We start from the raw sequence: 20749 nt of genomic DNA, 5'->3' as shown, positions 1-20749 counted from the left end.
CTCGGGTAGATTAACAAAAAGACCCTAGGTTCCATTTTGGCGAGAGTTACCCATTAAAGGTGAAGCGATTAGATGTTAAAGTGCTAATATACCAGCAGAGACAACAATAATGAAGACTTTATGGGTTGATTCCCCTGAAACTGTGACTCTATGAGAGCATTACTCTAGGGTTTGTTAGGGATGTCACGGTGAGGAAATGTTCACAGTGGTATTATCGATAACACGGGGCAGGCGAGCTAAATGTATTAGTATTTTAAATGCACGCACGCTCGCTTTTCTCTTTTTCTTTTGAATTTGTAATCACACATACTCTGTGTATAGGCCTATGTAATCAGTGAACGGACGAACACCGGGAACACAGACGACCGCAGCGAGACTACTGTTTCTTAGAGCAGGGGTTTATATATGATGTTCTCTTTGTCCTATCCTAATTCATATACATAATCATGTTCCAAGACTCATTTGAACAGTTCAAATTGTTAGAAACATATTCATATGTACTGTATCCTTTTTTTCTACCCATCATTAGGGTGCTGTTAAGTTATATAAACATGAAGAGAAATCTAAAATATAACTATATAAAATACAAGTAACCGTAATCTTTAAGTCTTTAGAAAACAGAATAAAACGTTAATGTCAAATTCTGTAAATTTAATTATATCTATTATATTATTTATTTATAAATAAACATGGTGTCATTGTTTACGGTGTTTTTATATATTTAAGTACTGAGTAATATTAATTAACAACATGTACTTACTGTAGGGTTAGGGTTAGGATTAGGGTTTGGTTGAGGGTTAGTTGCATGCAATTATGCATAATTTACTGTTAATACTATGGTTTGTACATGTAACATATATGTAACAGGAACACTGTAAAATAAAGTGTTACCATAAATATAATAATAATTTAATTATAATAAAATTATAATATATTTTTCTCTAAACTTTTTCACGGACTCCCTAACACTGAAAGTGATAAAGGATTTTGTGTAGATAAAATTGATTATTGAAAAGTAGAAATTCTCTTTCAAAAAGAGTTTCATGACGTTGGGTAGTGTCGCATGTATGAAAATATTTGAATTTAGCCAGCGGTTTTAAAAGCCTGCGATTCATTTAGCTTTGTAATGTTATCTTAAAAGAAAATAAAGTTTTTCTACTCTAAATCTACTCTATACGTTTTTATACCACGTTCAGGATATAAATTCACAAACATGCCCACAGAGTGTGTTTGTCTGTTTTTCATTTATAATTATGCCTAAAGCACACACACTGGGTGGATGTTTTCAGTGCCAAACACACACACATGTGCGCTCCGAGTAAACACGGCCACGGTGTGTGAATAAAGGTGCTTTTGTCCGGTGGGGGGCTGGGCCATCTGGAGCGCTCATGAATGTTCACTTCAGTGCGCTCAGACATCACGCCTCCCTGTGTATTTCACAGCTCCACTAGAAGAGGACGAGGCATGGGTGGGGTCCCGATTGGGCGGATGGAGACAGGGTGGGGTTTTCCAGCAGCCAGTGAGATCACTGGAACACTGCATGCGTGTGTGTGTCAGTGTGTGTGTCGTCTTCTGCCTGTAGCGGGCATGTAGCATTTGGACGGCGCTAGCTAGGCACTTCTGTCAGTCTCCGTTCTGAGAAGTGGAGGCAAACTCTATGATCTGTTGGGTTCATAGCCTTCTAGAAACACCTCTTAGAGTCAGCACCTTGTCCCACAGGGGTTTTTGCAGTACAGCTGTAATTTGTCTATTCCTGCTGTTATTTGGGTTGGTAGTTTATTTGAACTGGTTTCTGCGGGTTCTGGTGTGCGAGGGGGGTTCAGAAAGTGTGTCCTAACTCCAGTCTCTCTCTCTCTCTCTCTCTGTTTGTCCCTCACAGCCGTCTGGAGTTGCAGTGGAGAATGACCCGCTCGGTGCTCTTCCTCCAGGATGGGGTAAGTCGTCACTCATGCTTTATCTTCAGGTGAGGTGTCTCTTATGAGCTCAATGTGAGTTTTTTTTTTATTTATGTTAACTTTAGTAGAAGAGAGAGGCCTATAATCAGCTTGGCCTAAGTTGTTTTTTCCAGTATTCATACTTTTCTAGTGCTATAAATAATAGAATTTGATGGATCACATCACCATAACAAAAACTGACTGTGGTCTACAGGAAACAACAGCTATCAAGTGAAGTAACTTACCGGTATTTTATGTATTGCTTTTTACGTAACGCATAGCATATTATGATTAACAGTTGAACATAGCCCAAAACAAAGAATAAATTTGCAACCATTTTGCTCACAAAGCAGCCGTGTACATGCATATAATAGTAAAGATTAATGTACAAACAGCCACAAAATGAAGCAGAGGCTGTTATTACATGGATACTTGCTGAATAAATAAAGTATTCTTTGGACGCGAGTGATACGATTATAGACATGAGACTTGCACACTGTAGGAAACTGCTTGTCAAGAATACAGTTTAGTGCTAATTATGCAAAAAATTTGTTTCATTAGAGACATGTGTAATACAATTCATTATAATTATTATTTAAAATAATGTTTTAATGATGTAATTAAAATCACATCTTTACGTGTTATTTTTTCCAAAAATATATCTGTATCCTTATCTGTTGTTGAAAAACAAAACAAATATTTTATTTCATTTCTTATTTCTGTTAAAAACGGTGGTTTTCTTTTTTCAGAAGTATAGTAGAGTTGAGGAATATAACTGTGAAAGGGAGCTGGGAACGAGGGGGTTAAAGAAGGGAAAGGCAGAAAGAGAGAGTGTTGTGTGTGCAGTAATGTGAGGGCTACTGTGTGCTCCACAAACCACTGTTAATGAAAACAAGATGTCAGACGGAGAGTGGATGAGGGGGTGAGGGGCACGGGACACACACACTTCTTTCTGTGTGGAAAAGCAATTGGCCAGCAGATTTGCTCTTTTCTTTTTTGCTCTTTAAATCGTGAAGGTTTCTTTCTGTCTCTGTTCTTGTTAAACTCAATCGAAAGCTGAAGTGAGATGTGAGAAGGTATGTTGGAGCACGCGCTAGTGAGATGCCCCACTGACTCGTGAGTTTTCAGTCAGCTCTGTCAGATTTGACACCGTCTTACCCATCAGCCCATGGGGAGATTACACTACTTTTGTATATTTTTCAATATGATAAGGAATCGTTCACCCAAGCCATCAAGATGGGGGAAATTATTAGTGGAAAAACAGCTTAAATTGAGTAAATAGCAGTTATTTTGTAAAAAAGGTAAATGGTATGTGTGTTTGTAATGACATAAGGGTGAGGAAATAATGACAGATTTAATTTTTAGATGAACAGTTCCTTTAATGAGCAGTTTAATATGAATATGTGCTCAATTGACTTACTTTTGTAATGCATAATTATTGCATAACCACCTTATACTTAACACATAGCATTTTATCTTGGTTTATTAGACTGACCGTTAAGCTTAAAGTATGTTTGCAACCATTATGAATGCAAAACAGCTGCACGTAATAATATGTACCCTGAAAATTAACTTCTAAATGTGCTCTCTTTTCCCTCAGAGAAACGCCAGGACAACGGAAGAGTGTACTATGTCAATCACAACACCCGAACTACGCAGTGGGAGGACCCTCGAACCCAAGGGTAATCATGTCCTCCTCCTGTCACATGATCCTTACAGTCCATAGCAAGTGATCTGTAGATTCCAGTGGAGTTTGTCAGACTTCACTCAGTGGGTGTAAATAGTGTGTGTGTCTTGGTCAAGCGTCAGTTTACCAGTTGGGGAAGTGACTTTGAATTATGACCTGCTTGTAGCTTAGCAGTTTCAGTTAAGCTACCCTTTAGAAAAAATGGTTGGCAATACAAGTTACTAATGAAAGGTAGCTACAAATCTTAACTCTACATGCAACATGCTTTGATCAATGTGAGACATTGTTATTGACATCTCAAATACTTACACTAAATAATAATGTCACGCCATATAATGTGCCAAAGAAAGAAAAGTTGGCCAAAAGTGCCAGCTCTAGTCTGATTGCTATCGCCCACATGGAAACAAGGTCGTGTTTGTAGTTTCCGGGCTGTTAAAATGAGCAGCATATCCACAAGCATAAATCTCTTTTCAAAAAACGTTTTCCAATTTCAGATTTGCCCACAACTTAAATATAGCATAACATATGAACTGCTCTTAATGGCCTTACATCAGTCAAACAGGCCTTTTCCCGTCAAAGCGGACGATTCTCGGCCATGCAGTTTATACATGCTGTGTGGATCTCACTTTTAATGCCTGGCTCTGTAAAACGACTGGGAAAAGCAGCATGATTGTTTAGGCAGCTGCGTTAGCTAGCTTTGTCTAGTTGCTTGCTCACCCACAGTGGTATGTTCTTATCAGTCCTTTGATAGAGACCCATAATGAATACCACACATGATCAAACTCATCCACTTAGGCTGCAATACATTGTTTATTTGTTTGCTCATTATTTTTATTTTTGCATTTTGTTTATTTGTACATTTGCGTTTTAGATTGTTCAGAAAAAACGCATGTTACTCTATATTTGAGCCCCCCCCCCCCAGTCTTGTTTGTGTAGCGTCCAGCAGGGTGCGCTGCTCTCACTGCCCTCCTCCGTTTGCAGGATGATCCAGGAGCCGCCCCTGCCGCCCGGCTGGGAGATGAAGTACACTGCAGAGGGGGTGCGATACTTTGTGGACCACAATTCTCGCACCACCACCTTTAAAGACCCTCGACCGGGCTTTGAGTCAGGGTAAACATCACACACGCTATAGTTTAGAGTGCTTGTTTTGATTGCATGTGAAGGCAGGAGTTCACTGCGAGAGAGAGACACACACACACACACACATACAGTAGATCAAGGACCTGATGGTGAAAGGGGTTCACAGCAACTTCACAGTCTGCGGGAGGTTCACATCCACGTAAATGAGCTTTTCAATATATCTTGAGAAAATTTGAGCAGATGGCCAATATAATGTAGGTCTATGACACATAATAAAGTTCAACATTTTTATATAAACTATATGTACACTACCATTCAAAAGTTTCAAATTTTGGTAACAATTTAAAAGGTTTCGTTTGTTAACTTTAGTTAACTACATTAGTTAACGTGAACTAACGATAAACAATACTTGTACAGCATTTATTCATCTTAGGTTATGTTGATTTCTACATTTACTAATACATTATTACAATCAAAAAGTTGTATTTGTTAACATTATTGAATGCACTGTGAACTAAGATGAACAAACAATGAACAATCATATTTTTATAACCAACATCGACAAAGGTTAATAGGTGTTGAAAAAAAAATATTTTTCATAGGTAGCTCATGTTAACTAATGCATCAACTAATGTTAGCAAATGAGACCGAAAGATGTCTCTTCTGCTCACTAAGTAATATTGTGAAATTTCAATATAAAATAGCTGTTATCTAAAATTTTCTTCAGTGTCACATGATCTCTCAATATGCTGATTTAGTGCTCAATTATTAATAATGGTTCTTAATGTTTTATTAATGTTAATAGTTTTTGCTGCTTAATATTTTTTTGGAAACCATAGTAAAAAGATTTTTAGGATTCTTTGATAAATAGAAATCTTTTGTTACATTATAAATGTCTTTACTGTCACCTTTGATCAATTTAAATCTCCTTGGCTAATATTGTAATTGTAATTGCCCCAAAACTTTGAATGCATATCACGGTTTCCACAGAATATTAATTAGCAAAAAACATGTTTCCAATGTTTTCAACATTGATAATAAAAAAAAAAAGAAGAAATTCTTGAGCATTAAATTAGCATATTAGAATGATTTCTGAATAATAATGTGGCACTGAAGACTGTAGAAATAAAGGCATAAATAACATGTTAAAATAGAAAACAAATTGTAATATTATTTCGTAATGTTACTGTTTTTACTGTATTTTTGATCGAATAAATGCAGCCTTGGTGAGCAGAAGGGACTTCTTACAAAATTATTTTGTTATTATAATTTTTTTTCCTCAAACTTTTGCTAGGGTAGTGTATAATTTGTATATATACATCAGGTCAGGTCACCTTTATTTCTATAGCGCTGTATACAATACATTATACACACATAAAACAGCTTTACAGTGATAAACAGGAAATGATGCATTTCGGCTGTTGTTCAGCTGAAGTCAGTTCAGTGTTGGTTCAGTTCCGTTGTAAATAGTTGTTCTCATACAACAGCGTCAGTACAGTCAGATCAATAATATTGTTGAATATTATATATATATATACTTACACAGAATGTTAGTGTTATTTTTTTCTTTCTTTGTTTCTCTCAGTATCTCCTTTGTTCCTTTCATGCATCTTTTTGTTGTCTTAAATATGTTTCATTCCTCAGACTTTCCCTCTCTCTAAATTGAAGTGAAATGCCTTTTGCTTGTGTTATCTTGTGTTATCACGGCTGTGCAGCACCAGACTCCCTAAATCTACCCCGTGTAAACGACAGATTTTTATCTGATCTGAATCCCACATTCTGTCTTGAATGATGCGTCACTTTCACCTGTTTATGGAAGTGGTGTCATGGCTGACTTTATTCTGCCATTTGTAAACTCTTAGTTTATCCTGTTTTCCTTTTTATTGCTCATGTGGGTTTAAGAGCTAATGTTGATCTGAAGTCTGTGCCAGTGTCTGAAGCGCCACACACTCATGGAACAGATGACATCAGAATGTTCTCATAGTGCTTTGGCTTTATTTTCTGTGTTCCTGTTTAGTTCGAGACAGGGTGGGTCTCCGGGAGCGTACGACCGCAGCTTCAGGTGGAAATATCACCAGTTCCGCTTCTTGTGTCATGTGAGTTCTTCAAATCACCACAGGCCTTATACTAGTGCAACACTTTTGTCATTTAGCATCTGCAAATTAATGTATGGGCTCCTCTTTTTTCTGGCCTCTTTACGCAGTCCAACGCGCTTCCCAGTCATGTGAAAATCTCCGTATCCCGACAGACTCTGTTTGAGGACTCGTTTCAACAGGTGAGTGGATAAGGATGCGGTACAGCTCAAATTTGGACCGCTGACGCTTCTTTTATAATCACCAAAACTATCTACACTGTTTTGTCATAATTGGTGTTGCAGATTTATTGCAGTATAAACCTTGGATGACACATTTTTACTGTCATACGTAAGCCTAAGTAGATCGTAGAACCATTGCCAGCTCTTGTGGTTACCACGATGATGATGAAGACATGCCTGCAAAATGGCTTTAGTGACGCATGTTGAGTAGCGTCTGTATAGAGGTTGTCCCAATACATTTTTTACAGCAATAAATGCACAGAAAATGTTTGTCTTTTGTCCCCCAATTCATTATCATAGATCATTATGATTTTGGCTCGTATAACCTCAAATAACTTTCTTGTCTGAATACAACGACAAAACATTATCTGTTAAATTCATTCCATTAAAGCCTCTTACCAATTTTATTCTAAGGAAAATTGTGACCCTGGTCCACAAAACCAGTCATAAGTCGCACAGGTATATTTGTGGCAATAGCAAACAATACATTGTATGGGTCAAAATTATAGATTTTTCTTTTATGGCAAAAATCATTAGGATATTAAGTAAAGATTGTGTTCCATGAAGATATTTTGTAAATTTCTTACCATAAATATATATATAAAAAATATTTAACATAAAGTTATAAGAACATACACTTTAAAGGCGATTTTTTTTGCACTCTCAGATTCCAGATTTTCAAATTGTTTTATCTCAGCCAAATATTGTCCTATCCTAACAAACCATATATCAATGGAAAGCTTATTATTCAGCTTTCAGATGATGTATACATGTTCATTTAAAAAAATTGACCCTTGTGACTGGTTTTGTGGTCCAGGGTCACAATTGTCAAACAGTATTTTTTTCTTTCATTTATGCCCAATATGAGAATAAACAAAATTGGTCTCCTAATTACCGACATCTTCATTTAGGCTAAACGGCTCATATCATTTTAGTTTGATCTCCTGAGATGGACAAGCAACATTCCCTCGAACGACACTTTCTTTAAAATTTTTAAGACTTTTTCAAGCCCTATTGTGTGTATTGAGGCTCTAATGAGATGTCCCCCTGTCTCGTCTCAGATCATGAACATGAAGCCGTATGACCTCCGTCGGAGACTCTACATCATCATGAGAGGAGAGGAGGGACTGGATTACGGAGGAATAGCCAGGCAAGTTCACTGTGACATCTCAATGTTGGTCATCTTCATGTTCCTGCTCGTGCTGAATGTTTCTTGTTTCGGGTGTAACTGCTCGTTTGGTGTCTGGACCTCATAGTTGTCTTCCTGTGTCTGTGTCTGTCTCCTGTGTCCTGTCAGTGGTTTTACCCTATGGTAGGTTACGTCATGCTGTTCTACCACAGGGTAGAACCACGGACGGGATGTCTGGAGGTGTCTGCGTCGTCCTGTGGTGTGACCAAAACCCCTGTCACCCCCAATCATGGTCCCCTCTTTGCCCCTTTACCTTCTTTCCAAACACCCTCTGGGATTAAAGGTCAGGCCTTGGGTTCTGGTGAATTGGTTATGATTTGATGTGTGTGTTTGTGCTGCTGAATCTGTCTTCATCGTCATCACTGTATGTGACACTGTGTACACTGTCCATCTCAAGAAAATGTATTGCATTTGTTTTAATCATTTATTTATTTTTACAATGTTTTGTTTTATTTTTATATTCCACAAAAAGGGTTCCTTTTATTATTTGTGCATTTTTCTGTAAATCTGTTTTCTTTTATTTGATTTGCTTCAAGTGGCTCCGAATGATTTCAGGTTTATAGGCAAAAACAACTTGTGCCTACATATCACTTTCTTCTCCAAACTACATTTTGTAAAAACAAAACTTTTTTTTTTTTTTTTAATAAATGAGTTGGTGTATTTTCAAGGAAAAGCTACCAGAATGTTTCCAGCATAAATAGACATTCTATGCTTTTTAAACAGTACTGTATTGTCTATTCTTTCCCATTACTCTCATATGAAGTTGTTGTATAATGAAACACTTTGTCGAGATTTAAACAATTAAATGTTCCCTTTACTGAAGACATCTGTTTAAATCATTCCTAATTTAATCTATAAAATCTAAATTGTAATTGAATTTTTAATAAAAAATGTAAAAAACATTTCGATTTGTTAGTATCCAAAAAATTCTCCAAACTATCTTTATTCTTGCATAATTTTCCAACACAGTTTGTCTCAGTTTGTGTTGTGGGAATATTTAAGTAGAGTATGTCTCATTATAATAGCAGCTAAGGGCAATGTTCAGAGTGTTGTGTGACTGACTCTCTTCTTCTCTGTCTCTGTCTGTAGGGAGTGGTTTTTCTTGCTGTCTCATGAGGTGTTGAACCCCATGTACTGTCTGTTTGAGTATGCCGGTAAAAACAACTACTGTCTGCAGATAAACCCTGCTTCTTCCATCAACCCCGACCACCTCACTTACTTCCGCTTCATCGGACGCTTCATTGCCATGGTGAGAAGGAACGCCTTTAGACTCTAGTAGTTTCACATTAAACTGAAGTTTTGTATTTCTGTACATCTGTGTGTGTGTGTGTGTGTGTGTGTGTGTGTGTGTGTGTGTGTGTGTGTGTGGATGAGTGTGAACCTCATGGCATGAAAATAAATCTTTGTGTTCTGATATAGTGACTGGTGTTATATTAAGATCCAGAGAGTTTGTCTCACACCCTTCAAGAGCCCATGCACGTCTGGGTTTGACATTCTCAAACATATATTATAGAGATTCTCTGTGCTGTGTGTTGAATTCTTTCTCAGCCCTTGTGTTTCTCCTATTTTGAGCTTGTTCTGAACAGACTGTGTGACTCTGTCTGTGTTGTTTTTGGAGATCATTCCCAGAGTCAAGTCAAGTCACATTTATTTGTATAGCACTTTTTACAATACAGATTGTTTCAAAGCAGCTTTACAGAGATAACAGGAAAATAATGCAACAAAATTTGTTTTCAAAAGAAAAAGAAAAGAGAGAGAAGAGAATTTAAGCAAAGGCAAACCTGCAATGTTGGATGATGTAACTCAGGAAAGCACATTCTCTAATCTTTACAATATTCATGATGTATTATCAAATATTATAAAAAGTGTATAAACGGGTTTATCTGTAGTTTATAATGGTGCGCCGATCATGAAATTTGAGGCTCATGTTGATTACTTTGCCAATTTTGATTCCAAATGATTTTAATTCGTATACACGTTTAGCTATCAAGTCTGAGGTTTACGGAGTGTTTGTGAATCCAGAGGAGAGTTTTTGGGAAATTTGTGCATAATTACTAAATTATTAGCGAAAGTTTCACGAATGAGGCCCACTGATATTTAACATTAAGATCAGATGATACAATCACAAATATTTATTTTTCAGAGAGTCACAGTTGTACAGTACATGCACTACATTGTGCTGTAGCAAATACATCACACACAGTTAAAGGGTAAATGTATTGGGATAAAGTATATTATCCCATAATTTACTCACCCTCAAGCCATCCTAGGTGTATGTGAGTTTCTTATTTCAGCCAATCTGAGTTATATTAAAAAATATCCTGGCTCTTTCAAGCTTTATAATGGCAGTCAATAGTAAGTCAATAGATGTAAAAGTCCATCCATCATAAAAGTAATCCATACGACTCCAGAGGGGTTAATAAAGGCCTTCTGAAGCAAAGCCATGCATTTTTTTTGTAAGAAAAATATACATAATTACAACTAATTATGAACTGTAATCACTAGCTTCCGGTAACGTCCGTCCGCGCGTTCATGAGAGAGTCGAGTTCTGGCGGAAAAGTGACCTCTGACCCGATGTAGGAGTAGCATAAGCTTAGGTGAGAGTTCAAGCAAATAGGGCTAGGCAACAAACTCAAACTCCTCTCACATTTCTCTTTAAAAATTCCCGTTTTAGACTTCTAATTCCTGACCGGTGTTTTGCTTTCCTCTATCCTCTGCGCTTCCACATTCTTCAGTACGTCATGCGTCGGGTCAGAGGTCACTCTTATAGTTTATAAATGTATAAATATGGATATTTCTCTTACGAAAATGCATGGCTTGGCTTCAGAAGGCCTTTATTAACTCCCCGGAGCCGTGTGGAGCACTTTTATGATGGATGGATGCACTTTTTTGGGCTTCAAAAAAGGTACCGTTAACTGCCATATAAAGCTTGGAAGTGCCAGGATATTTTTTTATATAACTCCGATTGTGTTTGGCTGAAAGAAGAAACTCGTATACACCTAGGATGGCTTGAGGATGGGTAAATTATGGGATAATGTTCATTTTTGGGTGAACTAACCCTTTAATTTCCTGACAATTTTAGCATCACACAATCTAGATAAATTCACAAGCAATGTGAACGTGACGAACTGCAAGCAATATGTCCAGTACTAGCTTCAAAATTGCTGGTCACAAATGATTATTATTTATGATTCGTTAACTTTTTTTTTCTAGTGTTGCAAGTAACACAAATTACTACTAATAATGTAAGGCAATGTTAAGGTTCCTTATGGTTCCGTTGTTGAAGGTTAAACTGTTATTGCAGCTACAGTATTTATCTTATCGTGACAGACAGGTTTCTGGTGACCTTTTAAAATGGCTTGTGTAAGTGTATGTCTGCTTAAACTGACTGACTGCTGCACTAACATTACATGAAGCTTTATCAGATGTACATTTGCATAATTGTTTGATATTGAATTGGATTTACCATCTGCAGCTTTCTTTTCCTCTCTTTTTCTCTTTACAATGATGCAGCAGAATTGCCATAATGACTCTTAAAAACCGATAAGATGCATCTCAAACACATTAAATAGAACATGAATGTTTATAATGGCCATCAATTCACCCTCCAGCCACGATGTCATAGTGTATGGCCACTCAGAATGAACTCATTTTGTAAAATTACAGTTTATGTGTGAAATCTTGCATGCTGCAATAAACAAAAACCTGGTTGGACAGAATTTGACCATTCAGCTGTTAATGATCTGTGACTGCATTCCTAGTTGATGATGCATAATGTTTCCATGGATTTGTTTCTAAATTAATTTTTAAAAGTTGAAAAATTCCAAGTGGCCTCAATTAATGATCTCATAAATGCTGCATGCATAATAATTCAAATATTTAGCAAAATCCTTTTAAAAATAAATGTAGATAGCATGACATTTTTTACACAATTGACAGTTATTACTTTCTTATGGAATGTTGCAGAACTTGCAGAATTATTAATATCTATGCACATTATTATTATTATTTAAAATGTGTATTATAATCATAAACAAAAGCATTAACAAAGCCTTCCCCTCACACACCGGCACAAAGGCTAATGAGTTTCAATCCCTCGCCTCCAGAAACCTGTCATACATAACGACTGATGCAATTTCTGTTTCATGCTGACTTAAAACTATTTCTTGTTGTTTTTATGACCTTCGACCTGTGATTGGCTCTCTGCAGGCACTGTATCATGGGAAGTTCATTGACACTGGCTTCACTCTACCCTTCTACAAGCGCATGCTTAACAAGAAACCCACCCTGAAAGACCTGGAGTCCATCGACCCAGAGTTTTACAACTCCATCATGTGGGTCAAGTGAGTATCAAGCCTGCAGCTGCGTTCATTCATTCAGTACAGATGACAATCAAAACAGTTCTCTGACAAACTGTGCATCACTGATCTCCATGCTGGTGTACATTCACAGAGAGAATGATTTGGAAGAGTGTGGCGTGGAGCTGTACTTCGCTCAAGACATGGAGATTCTGGGAAAGGTGACGACACACCAGCTGAAGAACGATGGAGAAAATGAGCTCGTCACTCACGACAACAAGGAGGAATATATTGGGTACAGCTGCCCTATTCATTTATTTTTCACTATAAAGGCCAATTCACAGTGCACCGACATAAGGCTTCCCCCTGATAGCCGATAGAAGAGGCTTAGTCGACCCAAATTTCATTAGTTATCCACAGGAAGTGTGGGAAGTGTGCGTGACGCAGCCTGTGAGGGACAGATTGTTAACGGCGGGTAATTACCGTATGTCAGGCAGGAAATCCAAATGTTCGCCTATAATTCATCATCCTCAAAAATGGCTTATCATTTGAAATAGCAAGTAGCATAAACTTTACTTGGCCACTCGCTCTAACGTTAGTCTAGTCATATCTAACATCCGAATGAACATCAAAATGAACCGAAACTCAGCGTATATAGGCTACTTTTAAACGAACCAATTCAACTGGAAAACAAAAACTCTCAAATTTGGTAATCCGAATGAAAGCCCCCCCCCCACCCAGTATATGTTTAATTCATTAAATTAATATAAACGTGCGATTAGTCGACTAATTGCTTAAATTAACGACTACTAGTCGACTAGAAATATCTTTAGTCGAGGGCAGCCCTACACCGACAGATGGCAAAAGACACTTTGTCTGGTTGTGTCGAGTTAGTGTGTCACCCCTGTTGGTGTCTGTTGGCGTCTGTCGGAGCTTGTTTTCTCCGGGTGAACATGCTGAATTGGTGGTTGTAGGGTCGTGGAATGTGACGTACTGTAATCTGGTGATTGTGAATTGGTCTTAAGAGTATTACTGGCCAGTTAACACACCTTTCATCCATTGGTGTTTCGTACACTAATAACAGGTACTGTCCTTAGAGATAAAGTGAGTCCTATCCCAGTTTATTATTCAGCTCCAGTTTAAGAGTCTGTCGACTGTTAGAGAAACCTGTTCTTTGCAACTCTCACTGGTGATGCTAGTTGTGCAGAAATCCCACACTTCACTGTTAACCATGAAACCACAATCACCGTCATCTATACACCTTTTTTCTCTTTTAAGGACTGTTCCTTTAACACAGTGATTTTAAACTCATCCCACGTTTTTCTTGCAGTCTGCTGACTGACTGGCGGTTCACACGGGGGGTGGAGGAACAAACTAAAGCCTTCCTGGATGGCTTCAATGAGGTTGTGCCTCTGGAGTGGCTGCGTTATTTTGATGAGAAAGAGTTGGAGGTGGGTGGTGGTGTTGTGTTTTTAGCAAGGACTTGACATTTATAGATGTTTAACGGTCCAATAAAAACCCCTCATCCATACGAAGACACATCACTGAGAAAACCGTTGTAAATAACTGTGTGATTGTGATTGTTTCTCGCTTTAGCTGATGTTATGCGGGATGCAGGAAATCGATCTGAATGACTGGCAGAAGAACACCATCTATCGGCATTACACCAAAAACAGCAAGCAAATTCACTGGTTCTGGCAGGTGATTTACACGCTCAGTCTTGTGTGTTTTTATGCAGTCACAGCTACTCCCGCATTTCTCTTTTTACTATATATGTCATTGTGTGTCACTCAGGTCGTGAAGGAAATGGACAATGAGAAGAGAATTCGGCTTCTGCAGTTCGTCACAGGAACTTGTCGACTGCCGGTTGGAGGATTTGCAGAACTGATAGGTACAGCTATAATATCTTAATGTACCTTTACACACAACAGTGCATTTTGATAACAGTATTTACCATATTAATAATAATAATAATAATAATAACATTAATTAGTTAACTAATTAGTTAAATTTTCCTTTTTACTATAATTACTATTATTCTGAGTATTCATCGATTCACCAGTAGTATTTGTCTGCAAGCTGAACACATTAAAGCGGTGGTTCAGAATTTTGGACATCGGACCTCATTTACAAGTTAGCCTGTGTGTTATTTATCAGTGGAGACAGTTTTCAAAAATTTTCACCCAGTCCTTCCAGTTGCATAGTTCGCCGGTGCTAGGCTAGCGCGAGTCAACAGTATCTGCTAGCCTGCCATTAAAAACAGTTTTACCCACTCCACAGTACACCAAAAGCAAATAAATTATAATGCCAGACTACCGATGTAAATGCCTGTTGAGAGAATAATGTTAAAAATCAAACTACCCTTTCATCGCATTGCAATAGTTATACTTTGTTCCCTGTATTTATTAGCACAGTCTACAACAGCGGCGAAGTGATATTAAGTTACCTAGGCAACCGAGAGAGCCGGTCCACATGACAGTCACGCAAGTGTATTTACCTGCCGCTGACACTCATCACTACAGCAGAAGCAGAGTATATTTCACGAAGAAATCAACAAGACATAGGACTATGGCCACGTTTGAAAGCCATGGCAATGTTTTGGACTTTGGAGACAATGCAGGCGAGGAATGTGTGTTATTCAACGAACCGTAACTTACATGTATGAGCCGGAATACACAGACGAATAACTAATCGAGATGGATGCTAAAAGGGCAGAAAGAGAAAGAATGTCTGTCTGTAGAGACAACAGCTGCTGGAGATGCCGTAGAGAACCGGGACAGAACATCGGGAGACCGGTGGTGCCAGTGCAGAAAATGTACATACAGCTAGCTAGACGTCCCGACTGTAGTGTGTTTACTTTTCGGCGCAGTACTACTAACAAAGTAAAGTAAAATTTACTGCTGAGAAACTAGTTCCTGTAAATGTAATGCGATCATTGAGATGCAAGAGTAGTTTGAGTTCTAATGTTATTCCCTCAACAGACATTTACATCGATAGTCTGACGTTATAATTTATTTGCTTTTGGTGTACTGTGGAGTGGGTAAAACTGTTTTTAATGGCAGGCTAACAGATACCGTAGACTCGCGCTAGCCTAGCACCGGCGAACTATGCAACTGGAAGGACTGGGTGAAAATTGATAAATAGCACACAGGCTAACTTGTAAATGAGGTCCGATGTCCAAAATTCTGAACCACCCCTTTAATTGAATCATTTTGCCCTATAGACAGTTTTCATACAATATGAAATTACTGCATGCTATCAAAATCTCAAACATGGAGCATTTTATGGTTGTTTCTTTGGCCTTATCGTGTTTACCTAGTGGTTTAGAGGAGGAGGATTTACAACTTTTTGATTGATAAGCTTAAAGTATTGGTTCACTTCAGAATTAAAATTTCCTGATTATTTACTCACCCCCACGTCATCCAAGATGTTCATGTCTTTCTTTCTTTCTTTAGTCGAAAAGAAATTAAGGTTTTTGAGTAAAACATTCTACATAGTGGACTTTAACAGGGCACAACAGCTTATTCCTCGGCTGGGATCGTGTGAAGCTTTTGAAGCTTCACTGAAACTGCAATTTGAACCTTCAGACCGTTGGACCCCATTGAAGTCCACTATATGGAGAAAACCCTGGAATGTTTTCCTCAAAAACCTTCATTTCTTTTCAACTGAAGAAAGTAAGACATGAACATCTTGGATGACGTGGGGGAGAGTAAGTTATCAGGAAATTTTAATTCTGAAGTGAACAAATCCTTTAACAATGTTGATGAAACAAAAGGAAAAGCTTGAAATGGTGGCACTGTCCATGAATATGGTACAAAATAGGGCCTTAAACAGTCAGTGAAAGGAGGTGCGTAACCTTTGGAAAATTGTAACGAAGTATCATGAGCTAATGCTGCCTTCACGTGCTATCGGAAATGTCCTATTTCCCACAAGTTGTGATTACGAGCTTTGTCACATTCAAGCGCTTTGTTGTTGTAAAGAACATGAATCATGAAGGACACCAGGTTTTTTCTTGCAAATTTATTGGGAACATCTTATTAAAGCCAAAATGATATTTAGCGTCCCCATTCATTGACATCCATATAAACATTCACTGTGCTTTAGATAGCTTGCTGACAGTTCTGGAATTTCGGCCAAATACAGGCTATTTTCACTGTGTATAAAATCTCATTTTATTCACCCTGTTTTGCTGTGTTCATGACAATTATATTAAAATATTAAGCGGGTAAGAATATTTCTCTTTTGGCTGCTGATCTGTCATCTAATTAATTTTTGGTAACATTTGGAACTGGTGAATTTTGGAGGAACAGTCTGTAATTACTGAAAGTGCTTATGATACATTATTTTATTACATAATATTAAATAAGTTAATAGACTATAAATTTTTTAGAGTGACAGATCTAAAACATTTCAGTTAAATATTGATCTTTTGTAGAGAAAAATATGCTAAGGATGTCCAATATGAGTCGATCAGTCTTTGGAGCGTCCTCAGTTTCACAGGTGGGCCACCGTACCGTCCACCTATTACCCCGAGAGTCATGTTATATTATAATTAAATATGCACTACTTGAACAATTCTCCCTCCGCCATGTTTAACGTTTAGCCCCGTCCAGCTCAAAATTATCCCAGAGCCTCCCAGTGAGAAATACGACTTGAGAAGGACATTCATGTCCAATTTTGAACTAGGAAATTCGTATTTACGATAATTCCGAAAGCACGTTACGGCAGCATAAATACAGTTATTCAATTAAAGAAAAAACACCATTCAGCTTTGACCTGAAGTCTATCCACATTGTACATATTCAATGTTTAGAAGTGTAAATATTTCTTATAGTTTATCATTTTATCGCCTCATTGTCTAGGAAGTAACGGGCCACAAAAATTTTGCATAGACAAAGTGGGGAAGGAAACGTGGCTGCCTAGAAGTCACACTTGGTGAGATGCAAATGTTCAACCTAAATCTGAAAAATAATAGAAAATAACTGTTTTTATAGAACTGTTTTGTGACTTATTTGTCCCTCCTGCCTTACATTTTCAGCTTTAATCGTCTGGATCTGCCACCCTATAAGAACGTGGAACAGCTCAGAGAAAAACTTCTGTTTGCTATCGAGGAAACTGAGGGATTCGGACAAGAGTGATGAGCATGGAAAGGACAGGACCAAGAAAATTATTAATCAGTTTCTTGTGACTAGGCCATTAATACCACTAATGTGGACTGAACGGACAGACTGTTGCTGCAGATTTACAGTTCAATTACTAGTTTATCTAAAAATGAGAACTCACCCTCACATCATTCTATACTGATATACTGTTATTTTTCCGTGCAACAGAAACAAAGAATTTTAAGGAATGATCACTATGATCTGTTGTTGTATGGAAAAGAGGAGTGTGGGATTCTTCAAACTTCAAATAACAGCAATGCTGGTGATGACACGAGGATGAGTAAAACAAAATGAGTTTCATTTTTGGATTCAACTATCACTTTAAACAGCAGAGCAGAAGCACTGATGGACCAGCGTTTGACTGAATGTAATATTTCATTTGGCCTCTTCTGGGAATGGTAACTTCACCTTACATTTCTATGCAGAGAAAGCAGTGCAAATTATGACATAGGTCACTGCATTATTTCATTATCAAGATTTTTAAAATGAATTCCCTGAATTGCCTAAATCCAAATGTGATCAATCCTGATTTTCCGTGTGAGGTGAAATTCTCAACCCCATCATTATAATGCAGCATTCAACACAGAAATATTACTACTAATAATAAAATAAACCGCAGCAAATGTCATGAACCGCGTAGCTGGAGCTCATGTATCATATCAGTGTATATGGGCTAGAGGACCATTGAGGTAATTGAGAAAATAATTGTTTTAAAGAGATTGATCAGATATGATTTCATTATTTTGTGACATGCCATGCTACACTGTAAATAGTTGAAATAAAATCCAGTTATGGACTGTGAAATCATTTTGGATTGTGACAGAAAAATCATTTTTTACTCCGTGACATATTAGGTAAAGAAACCAAACTCTTCCAGATGTACATCTTAAGGTTTGTTTTTCAGCAGGACCTCCAGTAGGTAAATGAGTCTCATTTTGGAACAAAACGTGTATTCATTTTGACCATTAATGATGTTTTAGGAGGTCTTTGTTTTTATAGGAATTATAGGGTTATTTCCCTAAGTGAAATTGTCTGTCCTTGAATGATTTAAATGAATTAAATAATAACAATATTTTAAAAAGCATGTATCCGATTTGGCATTTGTACACTTTTTTTTTATAACAAAGAATGGCTGTCCCCAATACTGCCATCCATCTCAAGCATTTTAAAGGTGCAGTAAGTGATTTCTGAGAAACAAACAAACACACCAAATGCAAGAATAAAGCAAAGCAAAATAATGCTTCAGTGACACTCAAAACTGTCCTGTGACTATAGCTAACATTACAACAACAGCATCTTGGTTCTGTGAAACATATGAACCAATGTTACTCGCATACGGAGAGGAAACAACAGAACATCAGTGTTGCTATATAGAGGTTATGCATGTGATGTCACTGACTGCAGTTACGCCCACTGAGTGGCAGAAACACTGAGCGGCAGCACTGGTTTTCAGTGTGAATGCTGCGAAAAACACATCTAAAACGGGAACGAGCTTTGAGATTGACTGAACAAATGGATTTGACAAGAAATCTGAGGTGTATTTTTACAGACTGCCGAAAGCTACAGAACAGAGTAGCAAATGGATCGCTGCAATTCACAGAAACAACTGGATCCAGGCAGCGAAAGGTGGATTTGCAGTTATCAATTTGTCAATATGTTGAATTTTGGGGTAAAAGTCATACCCTATATATTGTATTGTTATATATTGTATTGAAAACTTATCAATTAAATATTTACCATCTTACATAATGCATAAGTGGAAGTTTTTAAATAAACACTGACAAAAACTATACAAGTTTAAGGACTATATGATGATATATATATGACATTGATATTAGTGATTACCTGGATTTAGACTTACCTATATTGTACTTGTATAAAGCGTTCACAGGCAAATTTGCTTTATGTATTTCCCTGGCGTCGAAATCAGGCACATAAATATCAGGAAACATGATTCCTGCTGCATGTATATCAATGGATCACTGGATCTTTGGGAAGTTGTTAGGAACACTTATATCGAGTCCAACCTTTAGTTTAAACTGATAATTGTTTGTTTTCGAAGTTTTCCCTATTAACTCCAGTCATGCAGCAACTCTTCTGCCACTCAGTCCGGATGAGCGGGAAAGTGACATCAGTGCTGACTCTCTATTCAGGCCTTCCCGCTTATGTCTCTCCAGCGCTCAAAAGCTTTATTAATATTAATGTGGCTCCTAAAGGTCTTGCCTGATGATAGCCCTTATTTTCCCAGTGACATTCATCTGACCTTTTCTCTTTTGTATTGGCTCTCTTCCCTCTCTTTCTTCACTCCCTCTCCTCCCCCATCATCAGTGGACACGCCCCCTACTGCTGATTGGCCGATCCACTGTAAACAGCTTTTCTCAGAAATCGCTTACTGCACCTTTAAACAACTATTATCCAAGTTTATATTTGAGTTTATATTTAATTATAATGGCAGCAGAGTGAGCGTTTGAAGATCTGACATGACATTTATGTTGTGATTAACCTAATTGTTAGCGGTCATCTTGGAGGTTCCACATCCTTGGACTCATGATTATGCGTTTCTGGCTGTTTTGCAGATACCTTAATTATCTCTTATTTAACTACATAAGCTACATTTAAACTGTTTTTTAATTTATTATTATTATTCAGGTTTTTAGTTTATTTTAAGAACACTTTCTACAAGTCAGAATTTCGTAATTACAGTATTTCCAATATGGCTTTAATATATTTTACGATTTCTACCTGATGATCTCAGAGCCGCTTTTTGATTGTCATTACCAAAACAGTCAGTAGTAGATCATTTTCATTCAGAAGCAGACAATTTACCGTTTTTTTTAATTTTTAGAATTTCAAAATTCATAGGTTAGGTTGATTGCCAGTTAACTAAGTTGTGTACAAGGCCTATTTAATGTTTTTCCACAAAAGTTAGATTATTATTGTCACATTATTACTTGCTCACAATATCAAGAATCCAAATTTGAAATATACCAAAGTTAATTTGAAGGCTAATGAAAGCCTTTATCTTTATATCATTATATTTTATTAGTAATGTTTAATTTTAAGTAGTCAGAAGTGCCCTTTATTA

The 20749-nt window shown here is 37.3% G+C and overlaps 1 protein-coding gene across 3 annotated transcripts in view; it reads left to right on the top strand.

Moving 5' to 3' along the window:
* wwp2 (WW domain containing E3 ubiquitin protein ligase 2) overlaps positions 1 to 18220 on the top strand; it is a 56564-nt gene extending 38344 nt beyond the window's left edge. Inside the window, exons 11-24 of one of the 3 annotated variants that reach the window (XM_079860182.1) lie at positions 1880 to 1934; positions 3535 to 3616; positions 4603 to 4731; positions 6719 to 6797; positions 6905 to 6976; positions 8077 to 8165; positions 9294 to 9453; positions 12414 to 12547; positions 12657 to 12797; positions 13833 to 13953; positions 14099 to 14203; positions 14297 to 14393; positions 17365 to 17437; positions 17541 to 18220. In XM_079860182.1, coding sequence (XP_079716308.1) covers positions 1880 to 1934; positions 3535 to 3616; positions 4603 to 4731; positions 6719 to 6797; positions 6905 to 6976; positions 8077 to 8165; positions 9294 to 9453; positions 12414 to 12547; positions 12657 to 12797; positions 13833 to 13953; positions 14099 to 14203; positions 14297 to 14393; positions 17365 to 17437; positions 17541 to 17640 — 1437 coding nt within the window. In that variant the 3' untranslated portion in view covers positions 17641 to 18220. Of the gene's footprint in view, positions 1 to 1879; positions 1935 to 3534; positions 3617 to 4602; positions 4732 to 6718; positions 6798 to 6904; positions 6977 to 8076; positions 8170 to 9293; positions 9454 to 12413; positions 12548 to 12656; positions 12798 to 13832; positions 13954 to 14098; positions 14204 to 14296; positions 14394 to 17364; positions 17438 to 17540 lie in introns of all 3 variants that reach the window. The other 2 variants (XM_079860183.1, XM_079860184.1) reach the window with 2 other exon arrangements.
* The last annotated feature ends 2529 nt before the right edge of the window (positions 18221 to 20749 follow it).

The sequence above is a fragment of the Squalius cephalus genome, assembly GCF_949319135.1.
Source record: "Squalius cephalus genome assembly, chromosome: 23".
NCBI lineage: Eukaryota > Metazoa > Chordata > Actinopteri > Cypriniformes > Leuciscidae > Squalius > Squalius cephalus.
Note: the sequence above shows the minus strand (reverse complement) of the source record. Positions and strands in the feature narration are given on the sequence as shown.